The sequence below is a fragment of the Poromitra crassiceps genome (assembly GCF_964638095.1).
Source record: "Poromitra crassiceps genome assembly, chromosome: 3".
Taxonomy (NCBI): domain Eukaryota; kingdom Metazoa; phylum Chordata; class Actinopteri; order Beryciformes; family Melamphaidae; genus Poromitra; species Poromitra crassiceps.
In genome coordinates this window covers 16,066,331-16,089,935 of record NC_139625.1, presented here as the reverse complement: position 1 = coordinate 16,089,935, position 23,605 = coordinate 16,066,331, and the positions used below count along the sequence as shown (strand labels likewise).

General features: G+C 45.0%; 1 protein-coding gene across 1 annotated transcript in view; it reads left to right on the top strand.

The window, feature by feature from the left end:
* The first annotated feature begins 5,064 nt into the window (after nt 1–5,064).
* appa (amyloid beta (A4) precursor protein a) overlaps nt 5,065–23,605 on the top strand; it is an 82,605-nt gene continuing 64,064 nt past the window's right edge. The window contains exon 1 of the mRNA XM_083633957.1: nt 5,065–5,225. Within this exon, the coding sequence (XP_083490083.1) occupies nt 5,166–5,225 (60 nt within the window). The 5' untranslated portion in view covers nt 5,065–5,165. The remainder of the gene's footprint in view (nt 5,226–23,605) is intronic.

Below are 23,605 nucleotides of genomic sequence, written 5' to 3'. Positions count from 1 at the left end.
CCAAGCCAGGGACAACTTGCGTAAAGGTCAAGATCAGATGCAAGGGTTGCTGCTTGTTCCTCCCCCCAGATAATACCCAATATCCTTAGCTGTGCGCACATCAAAGGCACCGAGCCGCTTTGATGATGAAGGTGAAGACCACTTTTGAGTCGGCGCGGAGGGCGACCTCACTTTACCGGAGGAGGGGAAGGTCTTTTGAGGACAGAACGTGCACTCTGCAATGCATTCCTCCTTCCCCCTGCTAGAGGAGAAGACGCCAGTTTCTCCCCTGTGATTTTTATGAAACTTGATTTGATGTCGTGGATGGAGGAGAAGGTCAAACCTGTTCATCACTTGAGGCGGGCCCGGACCTGTCGGATCTAAAAACAAAACAAAACATGGCGGACTTGAATATGATGCATAACACTGCTGCTTGTTGATGGCAGGCAGAGCCCCGCATGTGGACAACTTGGAAAAGACTTGAGTTGCTGATACTGAAATGGCTTTTTTTACTGCCTTACTTGAACCCAATGTCGCCATATTGATACCATAGTAAAGAGTCAAATTACTTTCAATTCAAAGTGGCTGCTCTGTCAAATTAAATTATTTTATAGCCTTGTTTCAACATAAACACTCTAAATTGCCGCTGGCTAACGTCCGTCTATGATGCGAATACAGTAGCTGACAGGAAGTAAGCTAGGTTTCAAACCGTTTCCTAGTAAAACAATTCGGTGAAAAGCGTCTTATGTTTTGCCTTGGGAACGTTCTTCTGTCCCAGTTGAAACTGTAAGGACACAGAGAATGCAAATGCAATCATGTGAATTAAAGGTGCAGTTAACGTTTTGAATTGAAAGTGAATTGACCTGAACGGCGACTGACTCTCGTGATCGATGACTGTGGATGTTGGAATCGGTAATAATAATGTGTCGGATGAATGATTTTAAGTGTTTCTCTGTTTCCATGACGATGTGTAAGTTAAAGATGAGATCATTAAAACAATGAATTTTCTAAGTATTAAATATTAATATGTTTACTGCAGTCTCTATCCAAACATACTATCCTACTATATAAATAGTCCTACTATAGAATGAGGAACACTGTCTCTCCTCTCTGTCCCAAGTCCTTTATCTCCACAACAGCAATGGAATAGGATCCCCATTAGTCTTCACTCAAACAGCAGATTAGTTAATCAAATTAATCCAAAAAGGTGAGGTCATAAACAAAATGAGTCACTCAAATAGCAGGTCTGTTAATCAAGGAAGGTTATGTTGGACCTAATCTGAGTTCTTGACTCAAGACAGCTTCTCTTAGCTTATTTTTAAAAGTGAATTTATTAGAGACCACAGTGAGATATGGGGGGAGACAATTGCAAAGTGCCACAGCTCTGTACATGACTGCTTTCCTAAGGGCATTGGTTCTAGGTAAAAGCCAGGTGCCCAAAGCTTGTCAGGTGCTATAGCCATGTCTAGCGTGTGTAGGTAGAAGCTGTCTGGTGCTATAGCCATGTCTATCGTGTGTAGGTAGAAGTTGTGAAAACAAAAAACCTGGTTTACGTGAAATGTGAATGTTCCTTAAAAACCTAATAAGGCCGCATGCCAGTCTGTCATCCACCCTCTTCCATGACAGCCTGGCATGCATTCCTTCAACATTGAACAGCGGAGAGCAAGCCGTGCAGCTCTGTTCTGAGCCAGCTGTCATTGAACAAGTTCTTGTTATGAAGACGCACTGGACCAAACTGTTGCACAGTAGTCAAGTCATTATGATACTGTACCACTGATGATGTCACAGACACTGATGATGTCATAGACATTGTGACGAAATCAATGATGTCATAAGCCCTTCAGAATAAAAGGCCAACGCGCACGTCCAACACGCACTTCACACACAGTGCCTTCAGAATAAAAGTCCAACACTTCACACAGTGCCTTCAGAATAAAAGTCCAACACACAGTTCACACATAGCCCTTCACAATAAAAGTCCGACACAGACTTCGCACAGCCCCGACGGGTTGGCCATTCAATCTGAATCTGCACATGGGCAGTGAGCATTGACACAGGCGAGGACTGACAAAGCATATTTTCCATTTAACCAAATGTAAGCCGTTAAGCTTTTCTGCCATTTTTGGCAAGCCTGCACAGAGGTGTGGCACGCACATCACCGGGTATGGACTAGTCTCACTCACTTAGTGTGTGTGTGGTCAATAATGCACAGAGGTGTGGCACGCACATCACCAGGTATGGACTAGTCTCACTCACTTATAGTGTGTGTGTGGTCAATAATGCACAGAGGTGTGGCACGCACATCACCGGGTATGGACTAGTCTCACTCACTTATAGTGTGTGTGTGGTCAATAATGCACAGAGGTGTGGCACGCACATCACCGGGTATGGACTAGTCTCACTCACTTATAGTGTGTGTGTGGTCAATAATGCACAGAGGTGTGGCACGCACATCACCGGGTATGGACTAGTCTCACTCACCTATAGTGTGTGTGTGGTCAAGCCTGCACAGAGGTGTGGCACGCACATCACCAGGTATGGACTAGTCTCACTCACCTATAGTGTGTGTGTGGTCAAGCCTGCACAGAGGTGTGGCACGCACATCACCAGGTATGGACTAGTCTCACTCACTTATAGTGTGTGTGTGGTCAAGCCTGCACAGAGGTGTGGCACGCACATCACCGGGTATGGACTAGTCTCACTCACTTATAGTGTGTGTGTGGTCAAGCCTGCACAGAGGTGTGGCACGCACATCACCGGGTATGGACTAGTCTCACTCACTTATAGTGTGTGTGTGGTCAATAATGCACAGAGGTGTGTTTGTGTGAGAGAGAGAGAGACAGTGTATGTGTATGAGACAGACGATTTGTGTGAGAGAGATGATGTGAGTGTATGTACAGTAGCCCATGTATGTGTGTGAGGGCGTATATGTGCATTTGTATGGGAGAGAGGGTATGTGTGTGAGCGAGAGAGTAAATGTATGTATGAGAGTGTACAACAACCTATGTGTGTGTACAGAATATGTACTGTATTATGTTTGTGTGTATGTGTGTTGTGAATTTTAACACATCTCTGTGAGTGTAGGTAAAAGCATGTTTGTATGAGAGTGTGTGTGTGAGAGTGAGACAGATAATGTGTAGGTGTGTGTTTGTGAAAGATACTGTGTTTAAGTGTGTGTGTGTGTGTGTGTGTGTGTGTGTGTGTGTGTGTGTGTGTGTGTGTGTGTGTGTGTGTGTGTGTGTGTGCGTGTGTGTGTGTGTGTGGGGGGTGTGTGTGTGTGTGTGTGTGTGTGTGAAATATAGTGTACGTGTATGAGAGTGAAATGAATGTGTGTGAGTGGGAGAGATTGAGAATGCGTGTGTGTGTGTGTGTGTGTGTGTGTGTGTGTGTGTGTGTGTGTGTGAAATATAGTGTACGTGTATGAGAGTGAAATGAATGTGTGTGAGTGGGAGAGATTGAGAATGCGTGTGTGTGTGTGTGTGTGTGTGTGTGTGTGTGTGTGTGTGTGAAATATAGTGTACGTGTATGAGAGTGAAATGAATGTGTGTGAGTGGGAGAGATTGAGAATGCGTGTGTGTGTGTGTGTGTATGTGAGAGAGACAGAGGTGCACTTTCTTCTTTGCTGTACAAAATAATGAAGACACGGAGGACATTTTTGACCAGGCAGCAAGCTCAGGGTTGGACAGATGAAGCCTATGCAGAGGTGATACAAATCTTTAGTTCCTCGAATGGCCACTTGAGGCTGGCTCCAAAAGGGAGTCGTTCCCTGTTTACCACCAAGTTAAAATGCCTGACTTTACAACAGGATTAAACATGTACAGCCTGGTTTAATGAAGGAGGAAGAATGAAGAAGTACCCAGGTGCACCCAATCAGCCTAACGACCCCAACACCAGGCTCCTGCAAGCCAGGGCCAGGAGAGTGGAAAGGACGTCATCACACTTTTAAAGGGATACTCCACTTTTTTGGAAGTTTAGCTCATTTGCCACATCCCCCCCACATAACCAAGATACACCACTCTCTCTCTCTCTCTCTCTCTCTCTCTCTCTCTCTCTCACTCAACATACATTTGTCTCATAAAGCAGACATAACTTTTTTTGTGTCTGAAAGGCAGGAAGTAACGCAGGTGCAAGCAAAACATTAATGATGGTTTCCAACTGCCAATCCATTTGGTGATCCAGTGCTGGGGTCCTAGTGGTTTGCACCTGTGTGTCTTCCTGCCTTTTAGACACAAAATTGGTGAATTGGGTGGGAAGTGAAAAAGGCTAATAGAACAGAAGAACACCAAGAAGTAGGCTACTGTATATGGACAGAGTCTGTCTAAACATGTGGATATAAATAGAACTATCCAAAGTATCTCAAAGTGGGGTCCGGGTACAGCGTCCTTGAGGGGGTTCCAGGGGGTCCCCAGCAAAAAGGGTAATACTGTACTTTATTTTCATTAGCATTCCAACCATAAGTAACACAATGACAGAATGTATGACTATTTTGGTCATAGACTTTCTGTAATAAAACATTTAAAGGGATACTTGGAAGTTTAGCTGATTTGCCACCCCCCCCACACACACACACACACACATAGATACACCATGCCTTACCGCACTGTCCGCTCAGTTTACAGTGAGCTAGTCGTGAAGTTAGTCATTATTAGCACCATACAATGGAGGCTAATGGTACAGCTGTTAAAATCTGCCAAAACACACATCTCACAGCGCCAAAATACAAATACAAAATGTAGTGTTTTCTGTTTTTGATTCTTTGTAATTGCTAAGTGTTGCTAATGTATGTTTTGGCAATGTAAGATGCACCTTATCATGCCAATAAAGCCATTTGAATTGAAGAGAGAGAGAGAGAGAGAGAGAGAGAGAGAGAGAGAGAGAGAGAGAGAGAGAGAGAGAGAGAGAGAGAGAGAGAGAGAGAGAGAGAGAGAGAGAGAGAGAGAGAGAGAGAGAGAGACACCACTAGACTGTGTGTGCCTGTGTCTCCTCCCCATCCACCCCTAATCGCATTGTGTGCTGGCTGTGGTCAGGTGATCTGTGCTCGCTCAGCAGCTGTGCAGCCTTCCTTCACCAGCATCAGACAACGGGAGTCACACACCGAGCACACACACACGCACACTTTTCACCCGGAGAAACGTTCACGTTTACACCGTGTAGGCGTTCAGGACGCGTCGTGACAGCTGAGCGACATGGGGGAACGAGTGGCTTTACTGCTGCTGGCTGTAGTGGCACAGGCTCTGGCTGTGGAGGTAAGACAAAGCCCGTGTTTTGGACGAGAATGTGGAGAATGTGTGTACACCGTTAACTGCGTCAAGCTAGCTGGAGCTAGCTAGGACCAGACCGGAAGTTGGGCCTTCAGATTTAAAGCTTGATTGTGGCACGTTTGAGGGAAATGGGGGGGGGGGGGGGGGTAAGTGTTTTGGGCTGTGCAGACTAACATAAAGTGTATTAAATAATGTTTTGCAATCGTTACATTTATTAGAGAGTGAAACTCAAGCTGTACAGCTCTCTGTTATTTGATATGCCAACGCTTAAAACGTGAGCTGTTTCACTTAAATGGCTTCATGTTGAAGGTTGTTAGCGGAAGTCTTGTTGGTTAACCTGGCTTGCTTGACACTGGTTGTATAGCATAGAGTTGGATGTTTCTAAACCAGGGCGATAACTATGCATGGGTTTAATAGTAACCCGATGAAACCAGCGAGACTTTGAAGTATTTTGCCTTTGTCGTTTAACGCGACCTCCCCAGACGCACAGGCTAACGTTATATATAATTACGTTATCTGTTTTTTCTGATTTAAATAACGTTCCCCGTGTTGCCAGTGAGATGCTCCGTGCCTTTTCTCATACAAAGTATCCAGCTAATAGACTATTTGACGTTGTGTTGGGGGCACGAATCCCTATTCTGTTTCTGTCAAATCAATAACCATCATTCTTTTGACTGATTTAAAATGGAAGAATAATAAACAAGTTCGTTTTGTCAAGAAATGACACCCCCCCTCCCGGCCAGAAATGTGCAAACAGTGTTACATCATTGAACGCGGTGATTGTGACAAGCTATTTTGTTGTTTATTTGAACAAACTGAGATTTTGTTTGACTAAATATTGTAACGTTATTGTCCCGAGGGCTTTTAAGGCAGTGGGCGTGTTTTGGAATGAAAAGAAGTGTATTGGAGATTCCCGTTGCGCCACGACAAAGCATAATACGACTATTCCGTTTTTAAACGAGGGTAATTCACCCGTGAAGATGACAATATCCGTGGGAAAGACAGATTATTAACGCTGTCTGGCATATTTCAGTGTGATGTGTGGTAGAGGATAGAGAAGTAAGATGGCGGCGGTGCACTGCAGCATTATCGAGGGTCGGGAAACTGCCTGGGAAGCCAACAGGAGTCAGATCTCTGCCTTCCTTTCAACAGGCTCCTGTCTCTACAGTCCACCGCGCTGTGTGTGTGTGTGTGTGTGTGTGTGTGTGTGTGTGTGTGTGTGTGTATGTGCGTGTGTGATGTGATTTATTCCCTCACACGCTCCTTCGGGAAGATCAGATGTTTTTCTTCCATCACCTCCGTACATGAAACGTGAAGCCTTTTGGACCCTGGGTTCACATAATCACTGCTCATCCATTTTTCAGGCGTCCTTGCCAAGAATGTCGTTGTGAATGTGCACTGCAAAAAATATCCACCTTAACGGATCATTAATTAATTAATGAATTACCGTAGTTAATTAATTAATTACTTAATTAATTTATTAATTTATTGTTTGTTTGTTTGTGTACAAACACAATTTCTCACTGAATATATAGTTTAAGTCATCATTGTTTTGAATCCAGTGTCATGAAGTGATTTGCCCCTTTTCAGCTTTGATTCAAGACAATTATGAGGGGGTGGGGTGGGGGGGGGCTGGTAATTGGAAACAAGTGGACTTATCTCACCCCATTGGCATAATTGTTCGCTGGTTTTAAGAAAGAAATAGATTTTAAGACTGGATATGGCTTGTGGACACTTTTTGCAGTGTGTGGCTTTGTTGTGAGAAAAATTACACCTTCCTGTAACCACCGGTAGCTACATTGTTGCAGATAAGACCAGCAATTGTGGTCGAGGCGCAGCCTTTTAATTCCGCCTGTGGGATCTGTGGTCTGTGCTTGTAACATTTATCGCCCCAGATACATGACAAAGGTGTTATTTGTAGACGGTCGATACTAGCACCAAACAATGGCCATTACTCAGTTTAGAGCTCTTTTGTGCATTGTTGTGCATTCCTGGCCAGCTTTTCTCAAGTTCTCTTCTTTATTATCAGGCGGTGTGGTGTCAACTGACTTTGATTTTTTTCCTTGCACATTGTATTCACCGTATGTAGAAGAGACGGCCTGGCTTGAAAGACTAACGGGAAGTGTAAACACAATCGGAAGTTCTAATTGTGTTTACACTTCCCCGTGGCTCATAAACCTAGTCTGACCAGGTGAGTCCGGCTAGTTTGAGCAGGTAAAACAGCCGGCGTTTTGAACAGGAAGTTGTGACACAATGGGTCAAAGTGGGCGGGGCTACATAAGAATGAATGTTGTATATAAATAGACAATTTTCACAGGAGGCATTTTGTGTCTCAAGGCAGGGTAAACACAGGTGTAACCAATAACTTTGAGGGTCCCGGCACTGGAACACCTAAATGTAATGGATAGTTGCAAAACCATTATTAATGTCATTGGTTACATGTCATTGGTGTTAACCCTGCCTTGAGACACAAAATGGCTGCTGTAAAAAGAGTCTATGAATTACTTGGAATGAATAGTTTGGCCTACTCATAGACTAGGGTAGTGTTTGCTTTGTTAATAATCTATTGCCTAAATATGTTAGCCAAGACTGTCTTCACTCTTTACCCTTTAAGTTATTCATTTGCGTTTTTGACCTCAAAGGCAGAAGCACTGAAGTGTGATACAAATAAGTGTTGGAAATGTCAGGAATAATACAAAGTAACATTAAGCCTCAATTGGGAATACATTTGAGTCCGATTTGAAATGTCAGCATTTCCACCTCGTCTATTATCTTTCAGATTAGCCTATAGCCTCATGCTTGCCCCATGCACACACACAGAGCCCATAGAGCTCGCCCTGACCTCTGACCTATGACCTCTCAGTACACCGCATTGGGAGGCTGTTTCACCTGGCGGGCCCACCCTCTACACGCAGGCCGTACAGTGGGAGCGTGGGACTTGGATAGCCTGGGTAAACCCAGCCCCCAGTGACCTGCTCTCAGGCTCACCCTGCTTACAGTCACAAGGCTAGTGACTGGGAACTGAGAGAGCAGGTCACGTGGGGGCTGGGTTTACCTAGGCTAGGACTTGGATGCCAGCCTTTGTGTGTTTTCCATCCTTGGGAAACGGCTGTTGGACGTGTGTGTGTGTGTGTGTGTGTGACTGTGTGTGTGTGTGTGTGTGTGTGTGTGTGTGTGTGTGTGTGTGTGTGTGTGTGTGTGTGTGTGTGACTGTGACTGTGTGTGCATACTGCAGTCTTTCAGCCTGGGGCGGACCAGCCCTCTCCCCTTGTTAGTGTGCATTAATGCCATTATGCCTGTTGGCACTGCCACGGTTTCTCCCTGGCACCTTCTGTGCTGCAGCTCCTCTTCTTCGTTAAAGGAGAACATCCACCCTACGATGATCTTGCTTAGATGATGATATGATGCTCACTGCATTCTAGGGATGCACGCTGTGACTACTTCACCTGACCACCAGTCTATAATCTTTCTTTAGACTAGTCGGCTAGTCTATAAGTAAGTACTCACAAAACAGCCAAAACTGAGCGCAATTTAATCTAATAAGGTTAAAATGTAAGGTTAACAAATATTGCATATAGGCTATTTAAGAAGGCATCTGAAACCGCTAATTGTGTTCGTCAATATCCAAATTGTGTGTGACACTTGCGCTGTTTATGATGAACATTGCACATCAGAAAGCATGGCAGCTCACCAGTCCATTGAACGTTCGGAAGCCTTTGCCTTCAACAAGGTTGAGTGGAAGCATCTTGCGCAGTCATTCATTGCCATATATGAGCGGCGTTATCTTGTGTGGCTAAGCAGTGCTAGCTATCAGGCCCTGCGCTCCTTGCTTCCACATGCCTGTGCTGACTGTGGTTGTTGCCTCGGTCGAGTGGTTCATATGCCAGTTTCATCTGACACAGTCCACATACAAGCTTATTTTCATTTACTGGATCAAAATGAAAATACTGCCAAACTGCACTGGTTCTACGAGATGTCATCTCCCTGATGCTCCTTTGCCTACTAACGTTACAGCTAATGGTCCACTCACACTAACATGCTGGTTTGTTTACATCCGGGCATTAGGGGGAGGGGGGCTACCGTAGCGGCTGGTGGCTGCGTAAAGAGGCAACAGTTACCGTCAGCATTGTTTATTAATATTCACATAATTTAATTATTAGTTTAACCGACTAGTATTTTTGGTGCCGTCTTTTGGTGCCAAGGGTAGCGGACGTTTAAACGTCTAACCAACTAGTCGTACACATCCCTACTACATTCGGGATCATGTCTATGTTCCCTGGGTTCTATGTTCCCCGGGTTCTATATTCCCCGTTTTTCACTAACCTCTCCCAGCCCCCACGCCAAACCTAACCTCCCCCCATGCCTAAACCTAACCTCCCCCAGACCCTAACCCAAAACCTAACCTCTCCCACCCCCACGCCTAAACCTAAGTTCATAGAAAGGGTTCTATGTTCCCCGGTCCCACAAAAACGGGGAACATAGGACCCGGGGAACATAGGACCCGGGGAACATAGGGATGACCCCCTACATTCCAGGAGTTAGGCTATCTTGTGATTAAGTTACTTTTTGGCGTGCCCACTCTCCCTCAACCTGCCTCGTCTACTTCTACTTTAGTGATTTCCTACATTTCCCAGAGTGCCTTTGAACAACCTTCAGAGTAACAGGCCTGAACATTCTCCTCTCAGCTGTGGGTCAGATGTGTAGGTGGCGAGAGAGATAGTGGCATTTCTGTAGTCAAGGAAAACCGAGACTCGCATCCATTGCTCAAAACGCAACATGTCTTGTGGCTTCATTGCATTCTCAGGGTTGCCACTGGTCTGGAAAGTGCTTGAATTTAAAAGATAAAAAATCAGGTACCTATAAGTGCTCGGATTTACAATTTCCGAGTTTGACCCTCTTGTGCTCCGTCATCTCAAAATTGCTGGGCCAAGCTTGATGCACTTTCTTCCCATCTACAGTGTCACTCTCTGTGCTGTGCTGTGTTAGCCTGGCTCCAGACCTTCCAAGTCCCGCCCACTCCACAGCGTTGTGGAGTTGGCTGTTCTTGGTCTGGCATCGTCACATGCAAAATGCGTTTTCTCCGGCGAAAAATACATCCGAGCCAATGAGCGCCGAGGGTGACTTAACGATTAGCCAATCAGCGCCATGGGTGGGACTAACGCTGTTGCTAACGCTGTTGTCACGTGTTGTCATCAACTGTGTGCCTCCCAGGCAGCTCAGACGTTGGTCATTTCAGTTTTTCAAACAGAAACAGACACAGCCTATCTCTGCTTTTGTTACTAAATTTGGTAGTTGTAAAACAATTATATCAACGAGCAACGGATTGTCAAAACAAATTTTACCACTGATGAAAAACGTGACTTGGACATAACAAGCAAGCTATGAATCTATCTATCAACACCCCCTAGCTATGTTACCAGTTCAGTTCACTCAACAAAAGTACGCCACTCCGGGATTTCACGGTTATCCAACACAACTCAAACCCAGGGAAAGCTATAAGATAAAGCTAACGATAGACGTTTTGTTGTCGGCTCCTCAATGGATTTCCTTGGGATGATGAGAGGATGGGAGGAGATGTTTTGCCAGGTTTAACGTTAGGAGGACACACGCAAATATGGATCAAACGCGGACTTAACACAGCGCAAATGCCTGGGTAGGCTAGGCGGACGCAGTGGAGGTAACATCTCCCTGCTCTTTAGCCTACTCACCGGCTGATTTGTGCCACTTATAAAGGGACGCAAGGGGCTTGTTGACACAGTCTGGTGCGTGTGTGGACTGTGGACGACGTGAGTAAAAAAGAAAACGGAATGAAGAAAGCACAGCGTCATCCAAATGACGGACAATATTGCCGTAAAGAGTGAGATTTGCAACACAACGATATAAACGATAGAGCATCATATCAGACGAAATACATTTCCTATCGTTCAGATGAAATATATCATCATATCGCCCAGCCCAAGTCTATGAGGTGTCATTCAAGTGGATACCTTGGTCTCTAGTGATTGGTTAGGGAAAATCGAAGCCCCTCCCCTCATAGAAGTCCATCTCAATCTAGAAGAGGGAAATGAGTTTACGAGTTGACGGTTCAGTCTGAATATCAGGCTGGTGCAGCTGTGTCATTGCTGGTCAAGATTGCTTTGAGTTGAAGTTAAGTGTTAAAGGAACACTCTGCCCATTTTCAACCAGCTTTGTATCATTAGAACATCAGTAGTATATCAGAAAACTGTAAACTGTTTTGAAGTCTGTCATTTAATTTGACAGTTATTGAGTGTTAAAGTGTGGACTAGCTGGTCCACACTAACTCAAATTAATAACCCATTAACTCAAATCAACTCTCAATAACTGTCGAACTAGATGAATGATGAATAGTTTGACAGTTATTGAGAGTTGATTTGAGTTATTGAGTTATTAATTTGAGTTAGTGTGGACCAGTGATGTCACTGGTCCACACTTTAACACTCAATAACTGTCAAATTAAATGACAGACTTCAAAACCGTTTACAGTTTTCTGATATGCTACTGATGTTCTAATGATACAAAGCTGGTTGAAAATGGGCGGAGTGTTCCTTTAATGATTCATTCTGATGTGTCCGCATGACTGGGAACAAATTGGCATGAGAGGACTTAGGAGACTCACTGTATGTGAGCAGCATCTCTGTGAATTATTGGCCCGTAACTTTGAAATTATTTCTCCTTGGAAAGTGCTTGAAATCTGTCATTACAACAGAGTGGAAACCCTGATTCTGCTCTATGGGCTACGAGTGGAGAAATCGCTCTCTGCCTCTTCTGTCATGGACTGCTCCCTGTGTGGCTGTTAAATCGATTGCTTAGAAACATTTGCCCTTGATGTTTTCCATAGATTCAACATTTTCTGCTTTCAAACCTCATCGTCGCTCCTCTGCAAATATATTCTCTGTGACATCATATTGTCTGCATTTGTCCAGTTCTCCATGGAAATAAGAACCAAATGTCCAAATGGGGCCCGGAAATGCAAGGTGCATCACAGCTGTTTTTGAGTTTGAAGTGTTTTTCCAAGCCCCACCCCTCAGCCTGCTCATTGATCTTAATTTGTTGTGTCTCTCTCTCTCTCTCTCTCTCTCTCTCTCTCTCTCTCTCTCTCTCTCTCTCTCTCCCCTCTGTGTGTCTCTCTCTCTGTCTCTCTCTCTGTCTGTCTGCCTGTCTGTCTCTCTCGCTCTCTCTCTCTGTCTCTATGTCTGTCTGTGTCTGTCTGTCTGTCTGTCTGTCTGTCTGTCTGTCTATCTCTCTCTCTGTCTCTCTCTGTCTGTCGCTCTGTCTCTCTCTCTGTCTCTATGTCTGTCTGTCTGTTTGTCTGTCTGTCTGTGTCTCTGTCTGTCTGTCTGTCTGTCTCTCTGTCTGTCTCTATGTCTGTCTGTCTGTGTCTCTGTCTGTCTGTCTGTCTCTCTCTCAAATTCAAATTAGCTTTATTGGCATGAATGTCTCAAGTACAATATTGCCAAAGCATAAAGAATTGATCAAACAAAATAACATGAATAAAATACAATTGATTACAGTTACAATACATACAGTAGTCACATTTCAACAGATCATATTAATTCATTGTTTTTCCCTCTAATGTCATGGCAGAGTGTTACATATTGTGTCAATTGTCGTTCTTCACCTAAACAGAGTTTCATCAGTTCATCACATGTTTTTCCTGGTATGACGAGTCTGCTGCTCTGACCTGCTGCAGGAAGGCCTCTCTCTCTCTCTGTCTGTCTCTCTCTCTCTGTGTGTGTGTGTGTGTGTGTGTCTCTCTCTCTGTCTGTCTCTCTGTCTCTCTCTCTGTCTCTCTCTCTCTCTGTCTGTCTGTCTCTATCTCTCTCTCTCTGTGTGTGTGTGTGTGTGTGTGTGTGTGTGTGTGTCTCTCTCTGTCTGTCTGTCTCTCTGTCTGTCTGTCTGTCTGTGTGTGTGTGTCTCTCGCTCTGTCTCTCTCTGTCTGTCTGTCTGTCTCATTGTCTCTCTCTGTCTCTCTGTCTGTATCTCTGTGTCTCTGTGTGTGTGTGTGTGTGTGTCTCTCTCTCTGTCTGTCTCTCTGTCTCTCTCTCTGTATGACTGTCTGTCTCGTTGTCTCTCTCTGTCTGTATCTCTGTGTGTGTCTGTGTCTGTGTCTGTGTCTGTGTCTGTGTGTGTGTGTGTGTGTGTGTCTCTCTCTCTCTCCCTTCATCTCAGTAAAGCGTGGAGGTTGTGATGTGTCAGGGATGGCTGTCCTCATTGTGACAGATGAATGCAGTTTGTCTCCGACTGTTCTTTTTCTCTTACTCTGTCCTTCTCCCCCTCTCTCTCGCTCGCTCTCTTGCTTTCTTTCTTAACCCTTCTCTGCCTAAGCGATGGATATGAGTGAGAGTTTCTTGTTCAAATGGAGAACATTCTTTGTCTTGGTCATGTCAACAACAACAACAACAACAACAATGCTGGGGGAGCCGCTTCCCCTTCCTGTTCCCCCTGGACGCCTATCTCTCTCTCTCTGTGTCTCTGTCTCTCTCTCTCTCTCTGTGTCTCTGTCTCTCTCTATCTCTCTCTCTCTCTGTCTCTGTCTCTCTTTGTCTCTCTCTCTCTCTCTCTCTCTCTGTGTCTCTGTCTCTCTCTATCTCTATCTATCTCTCTCTCTCTGTGTCTCTGTCTCTCTCTATCTCTCTCTCTCTCTCTCTCTCTGTGTCTCTGTCTCTCTCTATCTCTCTCTCTCTCTGTGTCTCTGTCTCTCTCTATCTCTCTCTCTCTGTCCTGTAGAAAGGCATTCCTGACCTTTTATGCCGTTGTTTCTGTTGTCATGGTGAGGGTCGCCCTGGAACAGGCCCCGCCCCCTCTCTGCTCTTCTTCATGCACTTAACGAAACCTCAGATGACACATAGGTATTTCCAGTCACCCAGTTGACCTTTGAACGATGTAAGTAGCGCCGGGCAATTAACCGAAAACGTATCGAAACTGACATTGAGCACCTCTAACCGACTTAATCTCGCTCACTTCAATTAATTCAATTAATTATTGTCAGTTTGGTCAATGGTTTCCCCAGTGTGTGCGTTCATGAACTGCAGTGTCCCCTAAAAACAATACTGTTGCACTCCGCCCCGGCCAATAATGTTAGTCTGCGTTCAGGCATTCACTCAAAGCCATACAGACAGTAGGCCTACAGTACAGCCTGGTCAGAGAACTATGAGGGCACTGTAAAAAAAAAGCATAATAAGTGTTAAATTAATTGTAATTGAGGTAAAAGTTTGAAGTCATATCGCCCAGCCCTATGATGTAACTGACATAAACTGTTCATTAACTTATAGCTGTGCCTTATTCTCTGCCGGGGGGATTTAATTAATGATTTATGAAGTCGCTGCCATAGTGTTTGGCTGCGCTGCAGGACAGCTGAGCTCTGCATGAGAGACACGCAGCGGGCTCGGATACTAGGCTACTACAGCAGAGGCAGGCGACTGAAGCGGTAGGCTATCACTACCAGCAATATTGAAAGGTGCAAAACAAATAACGTTAACGTTACAGATCCTGACCAACGTGTGTGTTGTTGAATTTAACTAGCTGGCAGAAAACGGACAGAATTTCTGGCGGATAGCGTTAGATTTGTGTGGGCTCGGTTTTGAACTGAACATTACGTTAAGGAGAGATTGAAACACAGCAGCAGCCTGTATGTATGTAATGGATGAGTTGAATTCACAGTTGAAGACTTGTAACATTACTCACATTGGGTTGAAAGCAGGAAAGAACGGGAAGTTTCTGCTTTGTCTTAGCATTTTCACAACAACACAACTGACCTCTACTCCTCCTCCTCCTCCTCCCCTCCGCTCTACCGCTCCCCTGAACTGGGCACAGGGTGTGCTTGTTTAACACCGCCCGCGTGGCCCCCGCGCGTCGCGGCAGAGTGGAGTTGGCCTTTTTCATGATTAAATCTGCAAATTTTTTATTTCAAATGGGTAATTAATTAGGATGGTCCGATATAGGAGGCTCAGAGGTCGATGGAGGTCGGCCCATCGACGATGGTCGATGCCATCGTCCATCGTGCCAACCCTAGCTCAAAGCCTGCTCTATGTGCCGCAGCCTGGCCTCTGAATGTGCCGCAGCCTGGCCTCTGAATGAGGCAACGTGGACAGATGCCAGGAGATTAGATTCAGTCCAACAAGCGTCTAATAGCAGCAGAATAAGTGTGAGAAGCTGCAGCCCCGCTCCTCACCAAGGCTCATATATTTATAACCCTCAGTTAACTGTTTTTTACAGTGAAGGTCTGGAGGAGATGTTTCTCACCCTGCTCCGAGCTGCCCAGTGCAACTGCAGTCTTGCAATGTAATGTAATGTAATGTAGGACAGTAATTGCTCAATGGCACTTCAACCTCATTTATTGTAGAGGGAGATTTTCCCTAACCTGACGCTGCCAGATGGTTTGTTTTCGCAGAACCCGGTCTTGGAAACCGCTTAAACGGGGGCCGATACTTGCCACGTGATTGGATGAACAATCTGTCTATCACCTTCTCTCACGGCCCGTGATTGACGGCGGGGGGCTAACGTCAACCGCTTAGAACCGCCCCCCTCCTTCCCTCGGACGCTGATTGGTCTAGATTGGAGCGTGGCAAGATGGATCTTCTCCAGCTGCCTCGCAACGTTAGGTTTCCCCAGCGAGTCTGAGGAGGATCCAAACGGCAACATTCTGGACACAAGACTGATGGACTGACCTTCAGGCCCTGCGCTGCCACCCGCTCATGCTTATTATAAAGAGATGAGCAGTGTCAGGCCAGTCGTAATAGGTGGCTTTGTGTTTGACATTTTGTTGAGGCGAGCTGAAGTCATAATGGGCATCTTTGTATAAGCTGAAGTGGTGTCTCCACTGTCAGGACACAGTATAAATGCCAGTGTCGTGCATGAATGCGCTAAAAGAGCACAGTCCATTGAACAAACTCATATTTTGGTGAATGCGTGAGCTGAACGCAGCCTTTTGCAAATACATGAACGTATACAGTGTGAGCGCCCTTAACTCCTGCGGGAGTTAACGGAGAGGGTTTTCACAGTCCACTTCTCTGGCTGATTCCAACTCAGCTCAACGGTGCTCCTCCACTCAGGTGCGCTGCGTCAGTAGCTAACGAATGGAGCTCTCCATGGTGCTGAACCTGTGTTCCCTCGTTTTGGCCACTGATTAGCCATTTGGCCCATTTAGTCAAGCCCTAATTAATTACCGTTAGGTCACCCTCAGGGCTGCTCTGTACACTTCCTGAAAGATTCAGCGCGATCGCACGTACAATGGCATTATTCACCTTATGTAGCCCCGCCCACTTGACCCATTGTATCACGATTTCCTGTTCAAAACGCTGGCTGTTTCACCTGCTCTAACTAGTCTGACTCACCTGGTCAGACCTACAGTTGACTCACATTATGAGTCAGACTAGGTGTATGCGTCACAGGAAGTGTCAATACAATCGGAACCTCCGATTGTATTGACACTTCCTGTTAGTCTCTCAAAGCCAGACGGTCTCTTCTACATGAGGTGAACAGAATAGGATGGATGCCATATATTGAGGTGAGGCTTTACCATGTCTCCGAATCAATAAGTCATCGTAGCTTTAATGGAAGGAGGAAGTAGTCTTGATAAATGACCACAGACTTGAGGGAACTTGACACGCTCCCTCGCCCGGCCCTTCCCCCCCCAGTCTGAAGAAAGCTGCACTTGGTAGCAGCGCTCCATTCATCAGCATAGAAGCCTTTTCCTATCTGTGCATATCAGCAGTGCAGCTTCCATCTCCCTGCTGCCGTGCTGCTGACTCAGCACTGTGGGCACAATCTCAATAGTATAAGAGCAGAAACCAGCCGCACAGCACCGGCGCTATTACTCCACATCACTATGGATTACATCCAGTGTGCATTTCATCAGCGAGGAAGACACACGAACACGCACGCACACACACACACACACACGCGCATGCACATACACACAGTATCTATAGTACACACAAAGGCTCGTGTCCGTCTGACAGAATGCTCCGGCGGCCGTTGTCATGGCATCGGTGCCGCACATCGTTACAGTCACATCTTCGTCATAAATCCCCCGCATCACGGACACGGTCAAGGTGACGCTGTGACTGATATGCCCTGTGATGTGTGTGTGTGTGTGTGTCTGTGTGTGTGAGTGTGTGTGTGTGTGTGTGTGTGTGTGTGTGTGTGTGACCTTCACATTGAAACATGACCCAGGCTGTGATAATCGGGCTAAGGCCAATACAATCGAGCCTTAATCATGGTTTTGGTCAGACAGGCACAACAGTGTGTGTCTGTGTGTGTATGATTGTCTGTAACAATTAGTCGATTAATGAACTGGTCGATAAAAAATATATTGACAAATTCCTTTTTTTTAGATCCAGCGGTACTATGGGCATGACATTCAAATTGCTACAAATCTCTTTCCATATCAAACCAGGACCCGAACTTTTCCAAAATGTCCTCGCCACAAATGAACGGAAAAAACTTTCTTGAACCACCTCCATTAGTCTTAATGTCTCTGGTTTCCAGTAGAGGCATGTTTTCAATACAGAACGGATGGTCACCAAGAAACCACTTTGCTCAAATGCACGTGAGCTCGCTGTCTCATTCTCCTGAAGATGAGGAATCTTCTCTGCAAATTTCCACTTAATGATGCGCTCGCCCCACGTTCTCATCCCCAAGTGCCCACTCCAAGTGCCCACTCCCCCCCCCCCCCCCCCCCACACACACACACATACACACACCTGAAGAAACCCCCCAGGGGGTCCTTGTTTTCCAAAGTCATATTCCACTGATTAGAAGTGATGTCATCTCGTCATCCTCTGGTTTCTCTCTCTCTCTCCCCATAGCCGTTTTCCCACATGCGTACCGGAAAATTACCTGTAAGTCAATATCGGACATTTCCCTTCACACCTGGGCTCTCGCATGTGGGAATATAGCAGCGAAATTGCCTGTATGTTGGGGGGCGGGGCGGCACTGCAGAGCGGGTGGGGAGTGACGTGTCGGCAAAACTCCGATGATGAAATAGGCTAAGTTTGCTTGTTTATCCGTTCACCTGCGTCGCGTTGAAGCACTTTTTACAGACTGGCTTCGTTTGATGTGTCCGGGCTTGCCTTCGCTGTCGGCAACGTAAGCAAAATACTTCCACATTTCGCTTCGTGCATTTGCTTCGTCTGTGTCCCTGTCGGGCTGTGACTGAAGGACTGTGGCCAGAGAGCGAGCAGGCAGCAGAGAGGAGAGGGGGGGAAATCAGCACGCCCACACATGAAGCTGACATACCGCTCTTATTATCACAAGATCATTTCGCCAGCTTGCTTTAATGTGCGCGAATGATTAGATTATGCCCGCTGGAACATTAAGCAACGTGTGTACACCTCGCCCATGAGAGAAGGACCGGTGTCGCGGGAAATGACTGGACCCGTTCTACACTTGTGTCCGTTATCGCGCATACCGCTCTTCTGACTGGCTCGAAACTGGTGAAATGTCCGCGATGACGGGGTCGCGCTTATACCGGAACAACAACTTTTACACATGCAGGCATTAGACCACGTTCCGGTCATTTAGCGGTACAGAGCGCATGTGGGAAAACGGCTCATGTCTCCACACACACCTTCCTGGGCGTTCGAGGTTGCTATGGCGCTGGAGTCTTCCCCAGGCGCCTGGTACTCTGACTATAATTAGGCCGGCATACGATATTCCTGTCCTCCTCCCTTTCCCCCTCCTTTTCTTCCAGTTTTTTTGTTCCAGGATCATCTCTCTTCTTCCATGTTATTTTTGGTCAACTCTGTGTCATCATCCATATGTTACTGGTTGTGTTCGAGGCCTGCAGTCGGGATTCACGGATCAGATACTTTGTGATTCATGAAATCCGTTACTTCTGCGAGTCGACCAACACCCCATCAATTTCTTGGAAGTGGAAGTGTGAAATTGGAACACTTGTTTGAAATGCCAAGCTGTGTGTGTGTGTGTGTGTGTGTGTGTGTGTTTGTGTGTGTGTGTGTGTCTTTGTCTTTGAGAGAGAGAGGAGTGAAATGAGAGATTTGTGTGAGAAAGAGGGGTATTCTTCTTAACTGTGGCCAGCTATTTCTGGATCTACTTCCTGTTTGGTCTCCTCCGTGATGGAGGCAGACTTCCTGTGTTTGTGCAGCAGCAGCAGGCGTGATGAAGAGCCAGGCGAGTGTCTGTGTGTGCAGATGAAGAGAGAAAATCCCCCGTTTGAAGTGACAATATGCTGCAGATTTAGACAAGAACACCAACAACGGCTTCACTGGCAGAAAGCCTGTGAAAGCATTAGGGCTGGCAAAATTGGCCCAAAATCATATTCGAATATTCCCTCCAAACAAAACATATTTGTTCAAATATATTCAAATACTTTTTTCTTTCTTTTTTTGCGTCTGTGGCAAAGCAAACCAATACAACCAGAGAACTTGTATAACTACTTGGTATATTTATTTGAACATAAAAAAAATAATAATAATTGCACATAAACATTTTTTTTTTTTTTACATTTATTCAGTCAGTACTAATACAGTAGTAGCCTACACTTTTGTAATGTTTTTAAATAACCAGGCAAACAATGTATGTTTTTATGTTGCCCTCTTGGCCAGTTTTTCTACCTGGTTAAATGTAATAATAATAATAATAAATTTGAATATTAATTTTCACATTTTATTCTTTAAATTTTATATTTGAATATACAGTATATTCGAATATAGAATATTCTTTGACAGCCCTCGAAAGCATTTCACAACCGGTCCTCGACAGTGTTTTCCTACCCCTTGTTGAGTGACATTTTGCACAAATATTACACAAAATGTATTTAGGGATTCAAACCTAAACATGGACAAGATCCCTGATGTTTTGGATTCTTGTTGATTTTGTTTCTTCCCTGACTTGTTTTGGACGTCAGATTTTATTTTGTTTATTTATTTTTAAAGAGTAGGCTTGACCGGTCTTCAAGCCTAAACAGAGATGTAGTGCACTGCAGGGCAAACCCACCCCCCAACTGAATTGACCCGCTATTTTATTTGTGAAATAATTTGCTCGTTTTAAGCTCGTAATTAGAGAAACATTTTAGAGTTTCCATTATAGTAGCTTAGAATGCAAACATTTTTCAAAAAGAATGAAACACAAATTGGCAATACTCCATTACTCTCGTTAGTGAGTGTTTGCCTAATCGCCCACTGGTGTTCCCAGCTGACCTGCCAGTGCGGAGGCGGTGCTCTTAACCACTGCCGTCGATTCCAGGAAGCCACTCCCATCAGCGAGCCAGGGCCCTGATTGATAATGCCTCGTAACAATAAGATCACTTATCTAGGATTACCTTCTCAGGTTACAGCACCACATCAGCGACAGTGTAGAGAGCCAAAGCGAACGTCACTTCCTGCTTCAGCACTGTACCCGAGATTTTCATCCGCCATTTATTTTCCCATAGACATTTCGTAAAATGTTTATAAAAATAGTTTTCCTTGGTCAAACCAAACGGTATATTTAGAATCGGGAGAGACCATAGAGCATTTCACTTGGACCAAAAAAAACAACACACACACACAGATTTTTTTTTCTTTAAATCCGCAATTTTTTTTACGTTTCGGTCTAAGTGAAATTTTATGCGGTCTCTCCTGTTTCTAAATATATCGGAACCGTTTGGTTTGAACAAGTAAAACTATTTTTTAGAAGCATTTTACAAAATGTCTATGGGAAAATAAATGGCGTCTGAAAATCTGTGGTACAGTGCTGAAGCAGGAAGTGACGTTCACTTTGGCTCTGTATTGCTTACAGCTCACGTGGCCTCTAGTCTTTTGAATATGACGCTAGTGACTTGAGCACGTCAGAAGAAAACCGGCCCTCAAGCCAGAGAATTTGATAAATCAGAGGCCGGGGAGTATGAGGAACGCTCGCAGCAGAATGTACTGTGTGTTGCAACATTCTCCACATGCATTGCATTAGATGGTTTTGGGCTGTTTCCTCCACAGAGACCCGCCCGACTGTTAACCCCCGTTAACAAACCAGATAGGAATCAAATGTTTATGGAAAGTCATTGAAAAGTCAAGGAATTTTACATCGGAGCCACCCTGTTTGCAAACCTAACTTTGTGTTTTATGACAGAAGACTTGTATGCACCCTGTATTTTAGGCAACAACAGCCCACACTTATATATTTTTGGGTGGTAATATGAACCCAAAAAAGAGTCATTTTTGGGGGAGAAACGCCATTGCATAGCTTAAAGAGGACATGACATATTTGATCACATGACTCTAGTTCATTTGCATTTCACCTCAGCAAGATCATCTTCACCAAGGAGGACCACTTTTATCACTTTTGAAGCGTAAATGTGCATTTTTTCAGAAAACTCTTAAAAAGTCATCAAAGTGGTCCTCGTTGGTGAAGATTATCCTGCTGAACACAAACTTTGCTGTTTCATAATATTTTGTTAACCACAGACCTTATTTCATGCATTTAACCGAAATCCCCATACTAAAATCCCATTCACTTTTCCCCTTATACGAAAAAATACCTCATCCCTGCGGTACTCTATTTGAACATGCGCACACAGAAACACCAACATGCAAAACTACATGCAAATGACACATCCACTAGGGCTGCCTGCTGCAACTAACGATTAAGCTGTGTTCACACCCAGATATTTATTTTTCTCCCTGTCGCTCGATTCAACCCTTTGGAATCGCTCTGTCGCTGTGCTTAAATCGCTCGTCAACAGGCACAAGAATTGACGGACATCTGGGGGCTAACGTCAGGATGAAAAACGCAATGTCATGATGTTTGTCCACTACGAGCCACCGTAGTTGTTTACAAGCTAAGCCTATCAGCGTGCTCCTAACGCAAGCTTGTGTATCTATACCGGTAGTACAGACTTCACTTCATGTCAGCTGTCAGCCTGTCAATGCGGTTTGTTGCCACACTAATAAACCAGCGGTTTGTTCCAAGCCAGTGTGATCCTTGACTCACACGGCAGCCAATCAGCGTTGAGCGGCAAGCGACTGTTGCCAGCGAAATTTCGCTCGAGTTGGGATATTTCATCTCGGGCGACGAGCGAATTTTCGCCCTATTGCTCTGTCTCTGTCGCTCGGACGCCCAGCGATTTTTCTCCCGGGCGAATATACGCTCAATCGCTCGTTTGCATTGACTTTGTATGTGAACTCGATGCCAGCGAAAAACTTTAATAGGTCGGTGTGAACGCACCTTTATTTTTATTATCGATTAATCTGTTGATTATTTTCTGGACTAATCGATTAGTCGTTTCCTTTGGTATATTCATAGTATTCCCATGATGTCACATGCAAATAATAATCAGTTTACTGTCATAGAAGACTAAAGAAACCAGAAAATATTCACATTTAAGAAACTGGAACAAGATAATTTTCAAATTTTTCTTAATTTGTAATTAATCGATTTATAAAATTAATAAATTTTCTGTCAATCGACTAATCGTTGCGGCTCTAAACATCCGCACACACCTCTGCTTCCTTATCAAAGCAAGGTAACCTGATGATGACATTCCTGCTCCCACATGGCGTGGATAGTAGCATTGTCTAAGGTTGCCACAGCGATGACAGAGGGAGGTTATAACGGGCCGGTCCCCAGGGCTGAGAGCAGCCTCCGTCGCCATGGCGATTATAACCAAGGAGACCAAAAGTCCCCTCCACCACGTCTAGACAAATGAAGTGGTCTGAAGTCAGAACTATTTTCCTAACACACTTCTAATCAGCTTTTAAACAGATTTGTCTGAGATGCTAATTCCTGAGAACCCCCCCCCACCCCCGAGACGAAGCTTAATCGCCTTGAATATGAATGAAGATAACTCTTCAAACTCATCTTAATTCTACTCACAGAATCATTGAAAACCTCTGAAGATGAAGACTGCGAGGAGGAGGGCTCTGAGGACAAACCCAAAACAACAAACACCAAGTAGAGAGCGAGTATGTGTCTGATATGTTTCAACCTGTTTGGATTACCAGATGGGTGTGGCTGAAGGCGTTTTATATGTTGGGGAAATTATTAATCACAGGAAAGACTATACTAGATTAACTTTCTGGCACTGATGGCAAACCCCACCCAATTGCACCTCAATGGGCTGAACGAAACCATTTTAATGGTACATGACCCACGGTCTGACTGGCTTCAAACCTGTTTCACCTTGCCTTACCTCAGCCAAATTAGCTGCAGGACTGCCCAGAAGATAAGCTGTCAACACCACAACGTTTTTTCCCCTCATATTTAAACCTTAGCCACTGTTTGCCCTGGTTAACTGGGTGAAGGCATTGATGCCCTGGTTAACTGGTTGAATGCGTTGTTTGCAATGGTTAACTGGGTGAAGGAGTTGTTTGCCCTGGTTAACTGGTTGAAGGCGTTGATGCCCTGGT